This window comes from Hypanus sabinus, chromosome 7 (genome assembly GCF_030144855.1).
Source record: "Hypanus sabinus isolate sHypSab1 chromosome 7, sHypSab1.hap1, whole genome shotgun sequence".
In the NCBI taxonomy this organism is placed as follows: Eukaryota; Metazoa; Chordata; class Chondrichthyes; order Myliobatiformes; family Dasyatidae; genus Hypanus; species Hypanus sabinus.
This window is the reverse complement of record NC_082712.1, coordinates 125,519,211-125,537,312: the sequence shown is the minus strand read 5'-3', so window position 1 is coordinate 125,537,312 and position 18,102 is coordinate 125,519,211. Positions and strand designations below refer to the sequence as shown.

Here is an 18,102-nt window from a genome sequence, read left to right as displayed (position 1 = left end):
CACTCAATGAAAGTGATTGATGCTGGCATCCAAGATAGTGTTTCACAACTGGATCTCTATTAAGATTGGCATCAATCTCTGGCAGAATACATTATTTCATATGGCACAACACCGCTGGCATCTCATTTGGCAGAGTGCACTACTGCTGGGTCTGTAAGATGTAACTACTACCCTTCACTCCAGTTCTTAGGGCTCTAAGTTTCCTGATATGGCCAAGAAGAACATGGGCAGGCTCTGCTGCAGGTGGAGATGTAGGTGCTCGATAAGGATGAGAGTTTGTGAAATGGTATGTTCCTTCCATCATTTATGCATGCTGGAATTTCATGTGCTCCTTCTCAATGGAGTTGAAGTTCTTTGTGCGATCCCAAAGTGTCCATCTTCATCATGAGTATAGGAGGTGTGGAATACTTGCCAGTCAGTGCGATGTTACAATTTTCCAAGTAAGTGTTGAGAAGGTCCTTGAATTGTTTTCTTCGGCTTAGAATATCTGTTTCAGGATCCAGTGTTGGAAGTGACTTTGAATGTAATAAAGGCTCAATGGTCCAGTAAAGGACACTGACATTGGTTCAGTTACCCTCGCCAATGGAAAAGTTTGTAGAGGCGGCATTGACCCTGTAGGCCGTCTTGTCGTCATCTCTGATCAGGCCAACCACCATGCAAACTTGATTGTGGAATTAGAACCTGTACAGGAAAACAAGTCATAGGTGAAAAGGGAGTACAGATGAGGGCCCAGCACACAGAAAACCAATTATTAATTAAGTCTACATTGAGTCTGTATCGAGGAGTTAAAAGGCTGACTATAGACAAAATGGAATGAGGTATTAAAGCAGCCGGCCAAAAGGAAACTGAAGTTATACTGGTAGGTAGGACCAAAATGTTCCATTAAGCAAGTCAACTTTGCCCTGAAAGTTGCATAATGAACAGTGAGAATGTTATTGGAGAATTCATTACAGATTTGAGGATCTTAAATTCTTACATTAATAGAGCATCTTATACATCCCAAAATGCCAAAAGGTGTTACAACTAGTGGAGTACTTGTAAAGTGTGGTTGTTGCTGGAACTTGCAGCTGTTATGTCCCACAAACTTATTTGGAGATTGTTAGGAGATAAATATTGGCAAAGGATACCACAAGAATTCATTGTGGTTTCTCTGGTGTGGACCTTTTACATCCCACTTGAGAGTTTAGACAGGGTCTCAGGTTGATGTCACTTCTAAAATACATGGCAAAACATGGGTTGTTGCTCAGAAATGAGAAAGCAGTCACTGAAGGCTGGCAGTGGAAGACAGTAACCTAACTGATGGCCAGTGATGGAGAGAATACGAGTGAACTTTGCCACTGGCTAGGTTCACCCAGCTTTTTCTGTTACATGTCATGAATCATACCGGAAAGGAGGCAGGGGAGGGTCAGCTGAAAAGTAGGGCAGTAGAAAAACAAACCGGACCATCCCAAAAGAAGATAAGAAGACAAGGAAATATGTTAGTAAGCTGAAAGAAAATATTTCCTGGTCAGATTACTGAGAAATGGAACGTTGAGCTCCAAATCTAACCAGAAAGCTAACATAGCATAACATTTATTAGATCGGCACAACATTGTGGGCTGGATGTCCTGCTCCTGCATTGTACTATTCTCTTTTCTATGATCTAAGCCCTTTGTGAAATACAAGGGTTCTCATTTGAGATGGTAAATTACACTTCTGATGTGCAGATACTGGGGACGTCTAATCTAAAGATGCTCTGACACTTGGTTCACAATACATTCTCATATCAACTGAAAAAGTCAGCAGGCTAAATGCATCAGAGCATTGTAAAGCTCAACAGACCAAGAATGATTAAATCCTTTGTGAAAAAAGGGTGTAAATGCTCATCCTTACCTACGTTTTTGCTTTCAGCAGCTGACAAGAGTTGCAATTTCTAATTTTTCCTGTTGCCTGCTGGTTAGGAATACACGTTTGCACCAGTAGAGGGAGCTGTCAGCAAGGGTTAGCTTTAGCCGTTTGTAGAAAAATGAATTACTGCATCAAGTTGAGGTTCTGTTACATAGTGCAATATGCACACCCTTCATTTTAACTGTTATACCTCTTCTAAAACAATGTGGTACAAGTTCATAAAAATACTTTGACTAATATTATCAATAGTAATCAAGGATATACCGATGCTTGCTCATTGTAGTTACCAAGAGGTAAAAATACACTTTGTTCAAAAAATATTTTTAAAATTTGCAAAAAATGTTAAGAACTCTTGATAGGAATTCTTTCCTGATCAGTAGCACCTCATGTGTTGCAGAGTGGTGACGCATCATGTACTCACCCTCCAGAATTCATTCCATTGAAATCACCATTAACCTACTGTTATGACAGTGTTGCCTGGCAATGGTGATGAAATTACATTGGGGAAAGGAGCCAAGTCTGTGAGTCCTGTCAAAGACCTTGCTAGATATCCCATGTTGGAATTTGGTCTGCCCCATTAGCAGTTTATCCAGTATGGTTTCTGTAGCCAGCCTGATAGAATTCCGGAAGATATGAAAATATCAACATTTTGGAAAAACACAGACTATCAAGTCATTCTCATATAGCTGTTGAAGATTCCTGATGTGTGTGGTCACATCTACAATATTTCCTATATTGCAGCAGTGACTGCAGGTTTAAAGCATTTTACAGAATCACCAAGTAATTACTGGATGTAATTATGCCGTTTCATATTAACTCCATTCAAGACCAACCTATCTCATTGCATTGCCTTGTACTCTCCCCACAGCTCTGCAAGTTATATCCTTTCAGACATGTGTCCTTCTTCTTTCTGGAGGTTAGAATTAAATCTACCTGCACAACTATCCTTGTCTATGTGTTGTAGATCCCAAACCACTCACTGAGTAATGAATATTTTCTTCATATTTCTTTCAGTTCTTTTGCCAGTCATCTTCAGTTAATGTCCCCCTGTTTCTTGACCTTTCTGGCAATGGAAGCAGATATTTTCTACCTATGCTCTCTATATCCTCCACGATTGTAAATACCTTTATCAAATGCCTTTACAACCTGTTCTTTGCCGAGGAGAGTAAGTTCATCTTCTCTAAGATGTCCACATAAATGAAGTCATACATAAATGGAATAATTTCAAGTTCAAGATTAAGTTTATTGTCATCTGATTATACATAAGTACAATGAAACAAAGCAATGTTCCTCTAGATCACAGTGTGTTCACACAACATGTATCATACACAGCACAAAATATTACCACAAATAAATTAATAAAATATAATTCAAAGTGCATGCAGTGCACAGCACAGGTAGATAGTAAGGAATAAACAGTACAGTAGAGTGCTCACTGTCCTAGTATCAAGACCTCAGTGGTGGCAGGGTATTCATTAGTCTCTCAGCCTGAGGGAAGAAGCTGTGACCCAGTCTGTCAGCTCAATTCCTGATGATCCTGTACCTTCATCCTGATGGTACTGAGTCAAAGAGATTGTGGGATAGGTGGTAGGGATGCTAAACAATGCTTTGAACCCTTCATATACAAAGCTCTCTGCAAATGTCACAAAAAGGGGGAGGGAGAACGCAGTGATCTTCTTGGTGGTTTTACTGTCCTCTGTAGGGTATTGTGGCCCAATGCCTTGCAGCTTCCACACCACAAAAGAGGCAGACAGACAGGACACTTTTGATGAATGCTGTCAATGTGTTGCGAGTCCAGGTTAGATCATCCGTTATGTGCATACCAAGGAATTTTGTGCTCTTCACTTTTTCCACGACAAAGCCATTGATTTGCAATGGAGAGTAGTCATCCTGTGCCTTCCTGAAGTCCACAATCATCTCCTTTGTCCTGTCCATGTTGAGACTCAGCTTGTTGTTCTCGTGCCATTTGACAAACCTCTCTGTATGCCAAATCATCACTGTTGCTGATGAGACCAACCATTGTTGTATCATCAGCAAACTTGATGATGGGGTTTGAGTTGGATCTGGCGTTCAGTCGTGGATTACTAGCATGAACAGCAGCGGGCTGAACACACAGCCCTAGGGGGCACCAGTGCTCAGTGTGACGGAGCTTGAGATGTTGCTGCTAACTCGCAGTGACTGAAGTCTTTCCGTCAAGAAGTCCAAGATCCAGTTACAGTGAGGGGTGTTGAGTCCTATCGGGGACAGTTTACCCACCTGCCTTTGAGGGATGATTTTGTTAAGCACAGAGCTAAAATTGTTGAACAATAACTTGGCATATGAGGCATCTTTTTCTAAGGATAGAGAGGAGGGCTGAGGCTATGGCATCATCATGGACTGGTTTGAGTGGTAGGCAAGCTGGGAAGGGTCTAATATAGCAGGAAGGTGGGATTTATATGATCCATGACCAATCACTCAAAGCCCTTCATGATTGTTGAGGTCTGTGCCACTGGGAGAAAATAGGTTAGGTCAGCTATCGTCACTCTTGTAGATACCAGAGTGATGGTAGCAGCCTCGAAGCTTGCAGGGACTGAGGACTATTGCAAAGCGATACTAAAAATTCAAGACCTCTGTCAGCTGTGCTGCACAATCCCTCAGCACCCAACCACGTAAAATGTCCGGCCCCGCAGCTTTGCATGGGTTTACCCTGGCATGAATCCTCCTCAACTCGGCCCTGACCAGACAGAGTGCCTGCTCCTCAGGGGAAGACAGGCCTTTCTTCAACGGCACATTATGAATTTGAATAAATGTCTTCTGGGTCCTTACTTAAGCTTCAACATTTTTTCTAACATCTGACACTTAGATCTTCAGAGACTATGAAGTGCTTTGGGAATTATGTAAGATGCTAAATAAATGCTCTTTACAGGGAAGGTATATTGACCATTGAAATTTTTTTATTCATCATCCAGATTGTCTGGTAAGATATTAAGGCAGGTTAAGAATACCTTTCCAGCATCATCTGTCTCCTTGAATTATCAAGATCCTGACATTCTAAACATGGAGATGAGGACACAATGTACAGAAGACCAGAATATTTTGCCTTTGTTTACACTACATCATTGTCAGCTCCAGCTCTCTAGATGCCATTATGCAGGCAGATGTTTTGCCTGACACACTGATATAACAGCCATTATAGTTTTACAAAAGAGTGCCCTAATATTTCAGATCATACAATGCTAAAATATCCTTTAGACTGACTCATGCATGTTGGAGAACCTCCTACCTTCTCCTGATAAAGTAATTCCTCCATCCATTGCTCTTCTAACACACCTATTATAATTCATGTAAATTGCCTTCTGGTCTACCAGTACTTCAAAATTCAAATCATTTTCTGTTGTCTCCTTGTCCACCCTCGTTCTCTCTCACTCTCTAATCTGCACTACTTTGCAGCATCCTAGCACCTGCCCCTGTTGACCAAACACTCAACCAATCATCTTTTGCCCTGAGTGGCATTAGCAGTTTCTCTGCTTTTACCCCACCAATCTCAGCTGTACTTTCTCATTGTTTGGAATTAACTTCCTAAGCTCTTCCATGTCTCTTTTAAAGAACTGTGCAAAACCCACTTCTTTTATCAAGTTTAACGTCAATCTTCATCACCCCTTCTATTTGCACAGTTCATGTATTCTTGCTGGGAAGCGACATTGAATACCTCCCAACTATATAAAAGAGGCTTTTCTGCATTGTAACATGATCCCAATGTATAGAACTGACAATGGCATTTGCCTATACAGCTGCAGTCAATATGTTCCAAAAACAGTTCAGATTGTGAAACAATTTGAAGGAAAAGCCCTTTGATGGTAAGCTCCAGCACCTGAAATATAGCCTTTCCCAGACATGCATGTATAATAGAGATGAATTTAAAAATGCATGCAGAATGGCTTATGGAGTCAAAAAGTTGTACAACAAGGAAAAAGGTCCTTCAGCCCATCACCTCCATGTCGGTCTTTTGTCCATCATCACTAATCCCATTGATCCATGTTAGGACAAAATCCTTTTATGAATTGCCTATTTAACTGCCTGCCTATTAAACATAAGGATTCTATCAGACTATGCTGCCTCCGGCAACAGTGTGTTTCAGATGTTAACCATTCTCTGTGTTAAAAACATAACAATTCAAATCCCTTTTAGAACTTCTACATCCTCTCTTAAACCTATTCCCGCTTTTTTATGATATCCCTAAAATGGGGTAAAGATTTTGACCACCTACCCTGCCAATGCCTCTCATAATCTTGAATACTTCTATCCGGCCACCTTTTAGCATCCTTGCTCCAGGGAAAACAAGCCCAGGGTATCTAAACTCTCCCTTTAAAAGAAGTCCTGTATTCCAATCAACATCCTAGTGAATCTACTCCTTCTATTTGTGCAGTTCATGCATTCTTGCTGGAAAGCAACATTGAATACGTCCTAAAGACATAAAAGAGACTTTTGTTGCGTTGTGCATCATCCCAATGTATAGAACTCTCCCTGATGCAACCACATCCTTTCTATAGTGCAGTGGCCAGAATTGCACACGATATCCCAAGTGCAGTCTAAACAGTGTTTAGTAAAGTTGATATATAGTGTCCCAATGCTTATGTTCTTTATATTGTGCACCTCATATTACGACCTATACTGAAACACATATGTGTATGGCTAAAACAGTGACATTACAATTAGGGCCCCTTATTGAAGCTAACATCTGACCTCTTCCATTGCCAATGCAAGATGTTCATGCATTTCACCAAAGGAGAGATGTGTATAAAATTATACAATTGCTTCTCAATAAAGTTTAAACGGCAAAAGTTTTGATCTTTTTTGATTTACTTTGTTTCCCAACTGACAGAACATGTCTGCCATTGTTGGAGTGGGCTAGGGTGAGAGTGAGAGGCTTTGGCTCAACAAGCTTTGGCAAGAACAGGTTTCAGTAAGCACAGGCTGAGGTTCTAAGATTTTATTAAGTTTTTTCTTCCTTCTTTGTGCATAGTGAATTCACTGCGAATGGGTCCCAAGCTAGTGGTATGTTCTTTGCCTGAAATGTGGGGACTCTGGGAGACCTCCAGTCTCCCTGATAACTACATCTGCATGAAGTGCATCGTGTTGCAGCTCCTTAGAGACAATGTTAAGCTCGATGACTTTCGGCTCGTATGGGAGAATGAGGAGGTGTTAGTTAGGAACTACAGGGAGGTAGTCACCTCTGGGTAACAGGAAGCAGGTGCCTGGGAGACTGTCAGGAGATCGAAAGGGAATGGACAAGCAGTGTAAAGTACTCCTGTGGCCATTCCCCTCAATAATAAAAATACCACTTTGGATAAAATTGAGGGGGAGGGGGTTGACCTACTGGGGGTAGCCATAGCAACCGAGTCTCTGGCATTGAGTCCAGTTCTGTGGCTCAGAAGAGAAGGAGGGAGAAGAGGAGTTTAATAGTGATAGGGGATTCCATAGTTAGTGGGTCATAGTATAACGAATTAGATTTATGATCTCGTAGCACAGTTAGCAATTGGCAGGTATGATGTTCTGGGAATCATTGAGTTATGGCTGAATGAAGGTCATGGGTGGGAGCTATCTAACGAGCTATTGTATTGAAAGGACAGGTAGGTAGGTAGAAGGAGTGGGGTGACTCTGTATGTAAAAAATGAAATCAAATCCTTAGAAAGAGGTGTCATAGCATCTGAAGATGTAAAATCCTTGTGGTTAGAATTAAGAAACTGCAAGGGTTAAAAAAGACCTGATGGGTGATATGGTCAGGCCCCTGAACAGTAGGCAGAATGTTGAATACAAACTGGGAAAATCAGATCAGTGCTGGATTCCAAGAGAAGGTGTCAGTAATATGCCTATGAGACGCCTTTTTAGAGCAGATTGTGGTTGGGCCCACTAGGGGAAGAGTAATTCTGGATTGGGTATTGTGTAATGAAACAAATTTGATTAGGGAGCTTAAGGTAAAGGAACCCTTGGGAAGCAGAGATCATAATATGAAAGAATACACCCTGCAGTTTGAGAGGGAAAAGATAAATTCAGATGTAACTGTATTACAGTGAAGTAAAGGGAGATACAAAAGCATGAGTGATGAGTTAGCCAAAGTTTATTGGAAGGGGAAACTAGCAGGGATGATAGCAGAGCAGCACTGACTAGAGTTTCTGGGGGCAAATTGGAAGGCACAGGATAGATATACCCTAAAGATGAAGGATTATTTTAAAGGAAGGATGGGGCAACTGTGGCTGACAAATGATATCAAAGAGACCTTGAAAGGAAAAGAGAGAGCAGAAATATAGCAAAAATAAGAAAGGATAAGTTAAAGGATTGTGACGCTTTTATTTTAAAAAGCTATAAGGAAAGAGAAGATGAAAAGATTATAAGCTAGCCAATAATATAAAAGAGAATACAAAAAAAAATTCAGATGAATGAAGACTAAAAGATGAATGAAGACTAAAAGAGAGATGTGTGTGGAGATGGTGGAAAATGATGCTGGAAAGTTAGTAAGGGGGGGTAAAGAAATGGCGGAAAAACTTAGCAAGTACTTTGCAAAAATCTTCTCTGCTGAAGACATTCGCAGTATGCCAGAATTTCAAGTGTCAAAGGGCAGAAATGAGTGCAGTTGCTATTGTTAAGGAGAAGATGCTTGGGAAGCTGAAAGATGTGAAGGTACTGTAGATAAGTCATCTGGACCAGATAGAGTCCACCAGGGGAACCCTTTGGTGCTGAAGGAGGTGGCTGAAGAGATTGTGGAAGCACTATTAATGATACTTCAAGAATCACTAGATTCTGGACTGGTTCCGGAGGACTGGAAATTGCATATGTCACTCCACCCTTTAAGAAGGAAGGGAGGTAGAAGAAAGGAAATCATGAGCCAATTAGCTTGACTTCAGTAGTTGGGAAGATTTTGGAGTCCATTCTTAAGGATAAGGTTTTGGGGTACTTGAAGACGTATGATAAAATAGGCCAAAGTCAGTATGGTGTCCTTAAAGGGAAATCTTGCTTGACAAATCTGTTGGAATTCTTTGAGGAAATAACTGACAGGATAGACAAAGGAGAGTCAGAGGATTTTGTTCAATTAGATTTTTAGAAGGTCTTTGACAAGGTGCCACACATGAGGCTGCTTAACAAAATAAGAATCCATGGTATTACAGGAAAGATATTAGCATGGATCGAAGACTGGTTGATGGCAGGTGGCAAAGAGTGGAAATAAAGGAAGACAGGCTGTTGGGATCTGGGGCGACATTCGATTTCACTCATTCTCCATAATGATCACTTCTCTCTCCAGGGAGCTGAGGTTATGAGGACTGCCCCAGCTATTGTTCTCCATGCCCTCCAATATGATGAACTGATAGATAAGGCCTTGGGCCTATTCCAGGCTACTCCGAGGATTGGATCTGCGGACTCAATCTTGGTTCAGAATATCGTTGCTCACTTCAATTGTTTGCATGAGTTGAGTTCATTCTTTCTCTTGCACATCGGGTGTTGGTCTTTTTGTTTTTATTCTTTTTTTACTTGGTTTCTTTCATGTTTATTGCTTTATGGCTACCTGTGAGCAAACAAATCCCAAGTGTATAACTTATACATTCTTTGATAAGTAAGTGTACTTGAATCTTGATTATTGAATCTTTTCTGGTTAGCTGCCAGTGTTGGTGCTAGGACCATTTTTATTTTATGTCAATGAGTTAGATGACGGAGTTGATGCATTGTGGCTAAGTTTGCAGCTGATATATACATTGATGTAGGGTACAGAGTGTGTTGAGGAAGCAGGGGATCTGCAGACTTAGATAAGGAGAATGGGCAAAGAAGTGGCAAATGGAATATAATGGAGGAAAGTGTAAGGTCATATACTTTAGCTAAAGGAATAATAATAAGACGAAAGTCCTTAACTCCAAGTAGTGTCATTGGTACACCGTCATTATGGTGTTTTTTTTTTTAGCAGGCTTTCTTTTTTTTACGAGGCCGAGTTGCGAGCTCGACACTCAAACCAGCACAGGTGGAAAGTGTGCAAGAGAGCCAGCTGGATTTGAACTCGGGAGCCTTCGCTCCGAAGTCCAGCGCTGATGCCACTACACCACCAGCCTGCCGAAGGAATAAAGGCATAGACTACTTTCTAAACAGGGAGATAATTCAAAAATCAGAGGTGCAAAGAGACTTTGGAGTCCTTCTGCAGAATTCCCTAAAGGTTACCTTGCAAGTTGAGTCGGTGGTAAGGAAGGCAAATGCAATGTTAGCATTCATTTCGAGAAGACTAGTATATAAGAGCAAGGATGTAATGCTGAGCCTTTATAAAGCATTGGTCAGATTGCACTTAGAGTATTGTGAGCAGTTTTGGGCCCCATATCTTAGAAAGGATAAGCTGGCATTGGACAGTATGCAGAGGAGTTTCACGAGAGTGATTCCAGGAATGAAAGGTTTAACGTATGAGAAGAGTTTGATCGTTCTGGGCCTGTATTCACTAGAACTTAGAAGAATGAGGGGGTTCTCATTGAAACCTATCAATTTTGAAGTGGAAGTGAAGAGAACGCTTCCTTCGGTGAGGCAGTATAGATTTGAGTTCATGTATTGAAGTTAAAATGTTGAGAAGTTCAGCTTGAAAACTTTTATCCAGTAAATTATTGCAGAAGGCTCAGCATGTACAATATCTGAGGATAGAAATGGATTTGGGTGGGTCAACCACCACGGTATAAGTCAGAACCCACTCACAGAGACTTGTAACATGGTTGAGGTAAAGAATGGCTGTTGATGTCCAATGACTTCAGGATTCAAGGGAATCAAGACTGGCTAGACTATTGTACAAAACAGATGACGAATAGACAGCTCCATTTATATTCCACCAATCAACGTGATTGGAAATAAAAACTGGGTAAGATTTTTGGACAAAGCCAAAATTCCCACAACAGAATATTTAGAGATGGAGAGAATTCAGAAGAGAATAAGCATTTAAAAATGTACTTGTGTATCTTAATCACTTAAAAGCATAAGCTAAAGATGTAGGACTTGACCATTCAGCCCCTCATGGGCATAACTGCAGAAAACTGTGGCTGAACTTTTACCTCAGTAGCATTTTTCTGTACTGATGTCATGTCGCTCCATTCCCTAATGTCAAACACTTTCTAAAATTTTCTGAACCTCAATAGCTCTCCTGGATGGTGAATTTCAATGAGCCATCTTCCACTGGGTAAAAATTGATCCTTCTCATTGCTGCCATGAATGGCTGATCCTTTATTTTGAGTCAATGACCATGGTTCTAGGGGAAATATTCAACTTGGCATCGACATTGTCAAGACCTGTGAGAATTTTAGATGCTCTAATGAAATCATTTCTCAGTATTTTAAACTCAAGAGTACACGCCAGTCTGCTTAACCACCACTTACACAAAAATAAACACACCATTCATGCCAATGACCAAAAGAGAAACATAAGAAAGTGCTGCAAGTAACAATAGCTTAGAGATGGACACGGGCCAGAAGGAGATAGGAGAAAGCTGGAAGTAAGAGGAAAAACAGAAATAGCTGAACAGAGGGAAAAATAAAGTGAGCTATTAATCTCTCAAAGCTGGAAAAACCAAAGGTTTCATCTGTAATGGAACCAGTGATGGCAAGCTCATTGTTTGCCACACGTCAATTTAGTTCAGCTCCATTCCGAGAAAACTGCTGCATCAAAGGATCAACAGGTTCATTAGGGGGGTAATTCAGCATTTTAAGTGCTAAAATGTGTCCCCTTTTTGTCACAAACTCTGACAAACAAAACAAAGAAATGCATTTAATACTCCCAACAAATGTCTACCAGTATGGCTCCAGTTGTTACTAATTGACCATTAGTTCAGCTGTTCAGAAAGGTTTAACAGCACTTGAAAGTGAAATGACCATGCTTTATGAATGATTTCTGATTCCAGGCATAAACAAATGGTAGTGATAGAAAGTACCAGTGCAAACAATTATAGCATGTAAGTTAAATGAGTTGCAAAATGTGATGATTACTTGATGTGCAAAGACAGCAACATTTTACTTGAGAATTAAGGTGGGAGATGCCTAAAGTGCTTAGTATAGAAATTAAGAAGAACAAACACGTGAACCACTTTGCTCTATAAATTAACTGGCTTCCTAAAGACCTTCAAGCGTTGAGCAGATTCAGAGACAAGTTACAGCAGTCTGATCAGGTAAGCTTACAACTGAATGCTTTGAATACTATTGAGACTTGAACAAGATATAGCATTTGATTAAATTGTATTTGTTACATAGGAGAAACTGTTCTTTCCACCCTTTTACATGTTGCATCTTTGGCTCAGGGGTTAAACATGTGCCTTTGAGTTGAAAGTCTACTCCAAAACACTAGCCTATAACTGAGGTTAACATCTCAGTTTTGTGTGAGGAGTAAACCAAGAGGCTCAACTAGCCCACTCAAGGTGGAAGTGAAAGAAGATCAAGGAGGTGGCCTGGCCAGTATTTAACACCTCAACAAACATTATAGAAATGGGCTATCCCGTTCTACGTAATATTCCTGCTTTTGGAATATTGTTAATTAATATTGCTATTAGCTAATATACTTGCTTGCAAATACAATGAATTTCTAAAGCTATCTTAGAAATTGTTCATGATGAAGTTGAAGTTTGCAGATGTAAATGGCAGTATTTGAAAGTAACGTCTATTTCTTTTTTCTCTCAAAGGGAGATCCACCATTTTCATTGAAATGGTGTTTTGGAGCCAAATTGTGCTGGTGTCTGCGTTGATCATCTTTTCTTGCCCTAAAGGATTAGAGACACTGTCATCACAGCATCTGTGTGGTTCTCACCTAGTAGAGACTCTATACTTTGTGTGTGGAGGGAAGGGATTTTACTATGTACCTAAAGTGAAAAGAGGAGTAGAGCAGTTTCTAGGTATGTAGCCTTCTTGTTAATAATATCTTCTGGCACAGTAATCAGTTGGTTGTCATAAATCTTGTGTGGTATTGAAAATCATAATTCAACATCACCTAAAAGGCCTCACGAAGGGTGATATCCTCCTAAGATGGATTTTGAGTAAATGGCAGAGTAAAATGTAAAGGATATCCAATTTTCCCACCCCCGGTATCTTTTTCAGCAAGTTGGCATTGAATTTATTATTCTACTGAAACTATAGGATCTAAGTGTCCCTCGGCCCAAGATGCCTCTTCTCACCACTATCACATTCTTCTTTCTGCCTCATGAACATTTAGTGTCCTGTAAAGTATGTCTAATCTGTGCTGTTTCTTATGGTAACAATTTCCATATCTATTTCCACTCTCAGCATATCCTCCTGAATTCTTCATAACACTCATTAGACACTGTCTTATGTTTGTGGCTCACAAGTGGAAAAACTTTCCCTGTCTACAGTCAAGCTCCTTCATAATTTAAAGGCCTTGATAAAAGCACATCTCATCTGTGTTTTGTGAAAAAAACACTTCATTCTGTTTCATATTATATCTAATCTCCCATTTCTTGTACCATTTTTGTAAAGCATTTTTCCCCTATGTCTCTGGATACTTTTCTTAAGATGGAACCAGTCATGAACTCAAAGCGCAAAATTTTGAAATATTTTTCCTGCTTTTCAATGCTCCACAGTATTTGGTTTCATGTTTCCAGCCTAATCAGCTTGTTCTGTAACTTCCTTTTTCATTTGTACTTCCAGATTCCATTGCTCTTTTGACTAATTTAAATTCTTATTTTCCTTGGAGTGTGTGCTCTCACTCCCTGTCAAAAGGCCCCTTCTTATAATAATGCATGTTCAGATTCATTTGCCATTCATGCGCTTAGTACTGGAGGAACTCAGGGGGTTGAGCAGCATGTGTGAGGGAATGGAATTTTTGATTTTCGGAGCAAAAATTCTGCTTCAGTACCAGTGCAGGGTTTCAACTGAAATTGCCAACAAATACTTTTGCCCCACAGATTCTGCCTGAGCCCCTGAGTTCCTGCAGAAGATTGCCTGTCCTTTTTACTTTGCTACATTTGTTCTCGCGTGCAACCTTCCCACCCAACTTTCCCCCTCCCCTCAAATTTTGTGTCACCCACCCTGTTGATACTCCCAAGTCCAGTTGACCAAACAGGAGACAACATCGATCACAGTGGAATACCCCTTCACACTTTTTTGCCAGTTTGTGTAGCTACCGTTTAAGCTTTGCTTGGCTTAACTGCTTGCAGACAATTGCAGCTTGCTGACAATTCTGCCACTTGTCACCTGACTTCATTCACTCTAATTTTATTCATGTGTCTACAATGTGGACCTTATGAAAGGACTTTGGAAATTCCATATCAGAACTACCATATTACCCTCTTTGAAGGAAACTTTGTCCAAGTTTTCATTCCATGCTTTATGGTTTTGGTTTTCAATTTATATGCAATTTTCTTAGGCAAGTTACTACATTTGAAATCCAACACCTGGCATCCTTACCAATCTTTTGGACAACTGAGTGTTACTCCAGTTAAACATAAATTCACTTTATAGAACTCTTCTAACATGTTGCACTAACTTTTACAGTGAACGCAGTGAATTTAAAGGGAGCTGAAAATATACAAGCTAGCTGGAGCAAGCCTCTGGATGTAAACATGCCACTGTTCCTGCCCCCTATTATTCTGGACCTCAGCCCCCAACTCCAGCATGTGGCCCAGGCCCAAGCCCTGGCCACTCTCTGGGCTCCCGCGACTTGCCTTATACCCCAGCTGGACCCTGACTCTCATTTCAGACTAATGAGTGAGCCAGAAGCCAGGCCATCAGGACTCACGAGTACATGCATGCCGATGATCAGAGGTTATCTACCTATCTACCTATCAGACATTGCATTCCAAATCTCCTCAGTCTAACAATCACATGAGCTTTAGAAATTGAAGCAGCTATTGGCAATTTGGCACCTGTTCCTGCTCCATCATTTAATTATGTCATGATTCATCTCAGTGCAACTTTCCAACACTAACACTATATTCACTGATCTCTAAATAGTGGAAAATCTACCGGTCTCCACCTTGAAGACGTTCATTCACAGAGCTGTCACTGCCCTTTTGAGAAGTGAAACCCAAAAATTCACCTACTGGATGAAGCAATCTCTTATTAGTGCTTTTATCAATGGCTGACATAGTATTTTGGGATTGTGGCCCCTTATTCCTAACATCCAACTTTGGAAAAACATTATTTCTGAACAGGAGATTTCATCATTATCATTATAAAAACCTCTGATATTCTTGAATTCCCCTACCAATTCTCAGCATAACCTTCTACCCAGTAAGAAAAGTAATGGGGAAAAAAGCTACCATAGCCTTGGTGTACTCAGTTTGAGGTTGTTATCAGACATTGCTTTTAAAGAATGATAACATGAATTGGATGCTCAAACCCATATCGAGTTTTTTTGTAAAACATGGAAGTTTATGAACATTAGAAAATTTGGTGACAGGTGGAGGAGGTGTTTGTGATTAAATGCCAAACCCAATACTAGCCTTCTTACAATCATTTGCACACCCTTTATATTAATTGCAGTATGAACGTTTCTTGAGGGATTTTCCAAAAAAATTTGGATTTATTGATAGAAATTGATGAACACACAAAAACATTTTTCCTTCCATTCCTCCAAAAATACAGCTCTCAGATAAAAGTGTTTCTGTATTCATATCTGGTACCAAGATGTTATGAATGGAGTGAGAAAGGGGTGTTAAGATTGTTAACAGTTTAGTTGCTTTACGAAAAAATAAGGTAAAATTGATTCTTTCAGAAAACTTAAAAATAAAAATGGAAAATAATGGAAACTTAGCAATATTTGTGGAGAGGGAAACAGATTAACGTTTCTGGCTAAGCTGAAAAATCCTTCCTCTTTTTGAGTCTGAGTTACACAGCACTTGCAGAGCGTGTCTACACTTTTCTGTTTCAACTTTCTTGCAAACTGAATGATTAGTATTGACAAATGTGAAATGTTGCACAGGATGAAAGTGGAAGGGAGTGAAAAAAAACAGAAGGAAAGAACTGATTTGCTGTAGAAACATTCTCTTTCAGCATTACAAGGGGAAGAATCAATTCAAGAAAATGAGATTGAACATCATGTTCCATTCAATAAACTGTTGGAGCGGATGAAGAAGAGGGGGATTGTGGAAAGCTGCTGTCATAATACCTGCTCACTTTTTGATCTGGAAGGCTACTGTAACCAGTAAATGGTGTAAGTGCTCTGAATGTCACAGTGTCCTGAAGATGGAGCATACAGCCTTTGGGAAAGAAGCAAGTTCAATGTCTCAACACAGATAACTGTAAAGAAAGTCACCTCTAACTATGTTAAAGTTTCAAAGATACCTTTATCGGAATTTAAATAAAAATTACAATAAATATAATACCTTCATTGTGAAAATTCAGGAATTTTTAAGTGTCTTCTCTCAACTACCTACTCAGTTATATTAATATGATTTGATCTGCCTCCTTTGTCTAGTGAAGCAAAACAGACTCTCTTGAAAGGGATAAACTCACATGTTCGATGCACTTTCACAGATTGAATCAGTCTGTACCTTTTAACTGATATTTGAAATTAAAAATACGGAGCAGCTTCTAGTGCCTTGATTTTCCTAATTTGACCTTAGATTGTTAGCTCCAATACGGTCTGTAGCTGGACACTGTTGGAGCCCCAATAAATGTACGCTTTGCTTCAAAGTTTCAGAGAAAATTGAACATGAATCCAGTACACAGCCTGAAATTTGTCCTCTTCACAGGCATCCACAAAACAAAGAAAACCCACAGAACGATAGAAACGTCAAAGTCCCGAAGCCTTTTCCCCGTCGCACAAGCAGTAGCAAATGCATCGACCCCCGCCAGCAAAAGCACCAACTCCCCCATTCCCCCCCCCACCCCACCCTGCAAGCAACTGCGGAAACACCAAGGACTCCACTGATCCAGAGTCCATCAAACTACTGTTCACAAGCCAGTCCTTTAGACTCTGTCTCTCTCCAGAGAGTAACTTGGTGTAGGGAATCAAGGGAATGATGATTACTGGTGGTCAATAACTTAACTGCCTAATGTGTAACTAAGCTACATAATGTGGCTATATGGTGTGGTGGAAGTGTAGTTTTACTACAATGCTTGTGGTTGAATAAACTACTTGCAAGATTCAGACAGAGTCTGGAGTTTTCCTATAGCATCCAGTACAGGAAAGGGAAATTACTTATCACTGTCCTGTGAATTCTTCTGCTTCTTAAGTGTAAACAGGATTGGGTTCAGCTGCGGTGGCTGAACAATAGACTACATTCTGGGGCCTATTTCCACATATTTCCATTCAATTGAGCTGGAAAGAGTGAGTGGACCATTGTTTTTAGTGTATCAGGTCAATGGGTATCAACTTAAAGGTGAAATTTACCATGACAAATATATCACAGCCTTTTATTTGTTATGCTAGTCAGATCCTCAAAAAACACCTCAAAAGATTTGTCAAACACAGTTTTCATTTCATAAACCCCTATTAGTTCTGCTCAGTTCCATAATTTTCTTCATGGTATCTTGTTCTGCTTAATTTTAAATTTCAGCATCTTGCCAGCCACTGACATCAGACGTAAAAGTCAATCTGTTTTCTCACTCCCTTCTTTCTTAAATAGTTGGGTCAGACTTCCAATCCACAGGAACAATTACAGAAACTATCTGATTTTAGATGCTGACAATGAAAGTTTCTGCTATCTCAGAATTCACATCTTTCATAAACTTGGGATGAACTATATCAGGTCATCATGATTTAAGCTCACTTACGTTTCCAGAACTATTGCTTATGGCTATTTATTTCCTTTGTTCCTTCCTTCTCCGTAAACCTTTAATTCTGCAATATATCATGTACATTTGTGCTCTCCTATGAAGGCATGCTCAAATAATTGTTTAATCGCTCTTATAACTTCTCTTGTTTCTGGTCTGTAAGAGGCCCAAATTTTCCTTTTCTAATATTTTCCCTTATTACCTGGAGTAAAGAGGCAGTTGCAGTGATAGTAACCATTGAAAATACTGCTGGTTGTAAAAACCCAACTCGTTCACTAATGCCCTTTAGGAAATAGAGTTTCATCTATAACTATTACATCTATATGTGTCTCCAGACGCAAGGAATAGATTTGCAGGAGAAATTGGGATTGTACATTAAATTCCTTGTAGTGACATCCACATTGCCTAAAGAACAATTCAGTGAAATGTCAAAGCAAACGTCTCATATATTTGGAGCAGAATACATATCTGGAAGCTGCACTTCTATCTGGTTTCTCAGCTCTACCTT

The 18,102-nt window shown here is 39.9% G+C and overlaps 1 protein-coding gene across 1 annotated transcript; it reads left to right on the top strand.

Moving 5' to 3' along the window:
• Positions 1 to 12,567: 12,567 nt before the first annotated feature.
• Positions 12,568 to 16,024, top strand: ins (preproinsulin). Its single transcript, XM_059976367.1, has 3 exons — positions 12,568 to 12,754; positions 14,370 to 14,615; positions 15,870 to 16,024. The coding sequence occupies exons 1-3, from the start codon at positions 12,568 to 12,570 to the stop codon at positions 16,022 to 16,024; spliced, it is 588 nt and encodes a 195-aa protein (XP_059832350.1).
• The last annotated feature ends 2,078 nt before the right edge of the window (positions 16,025 to 18,102 follow it).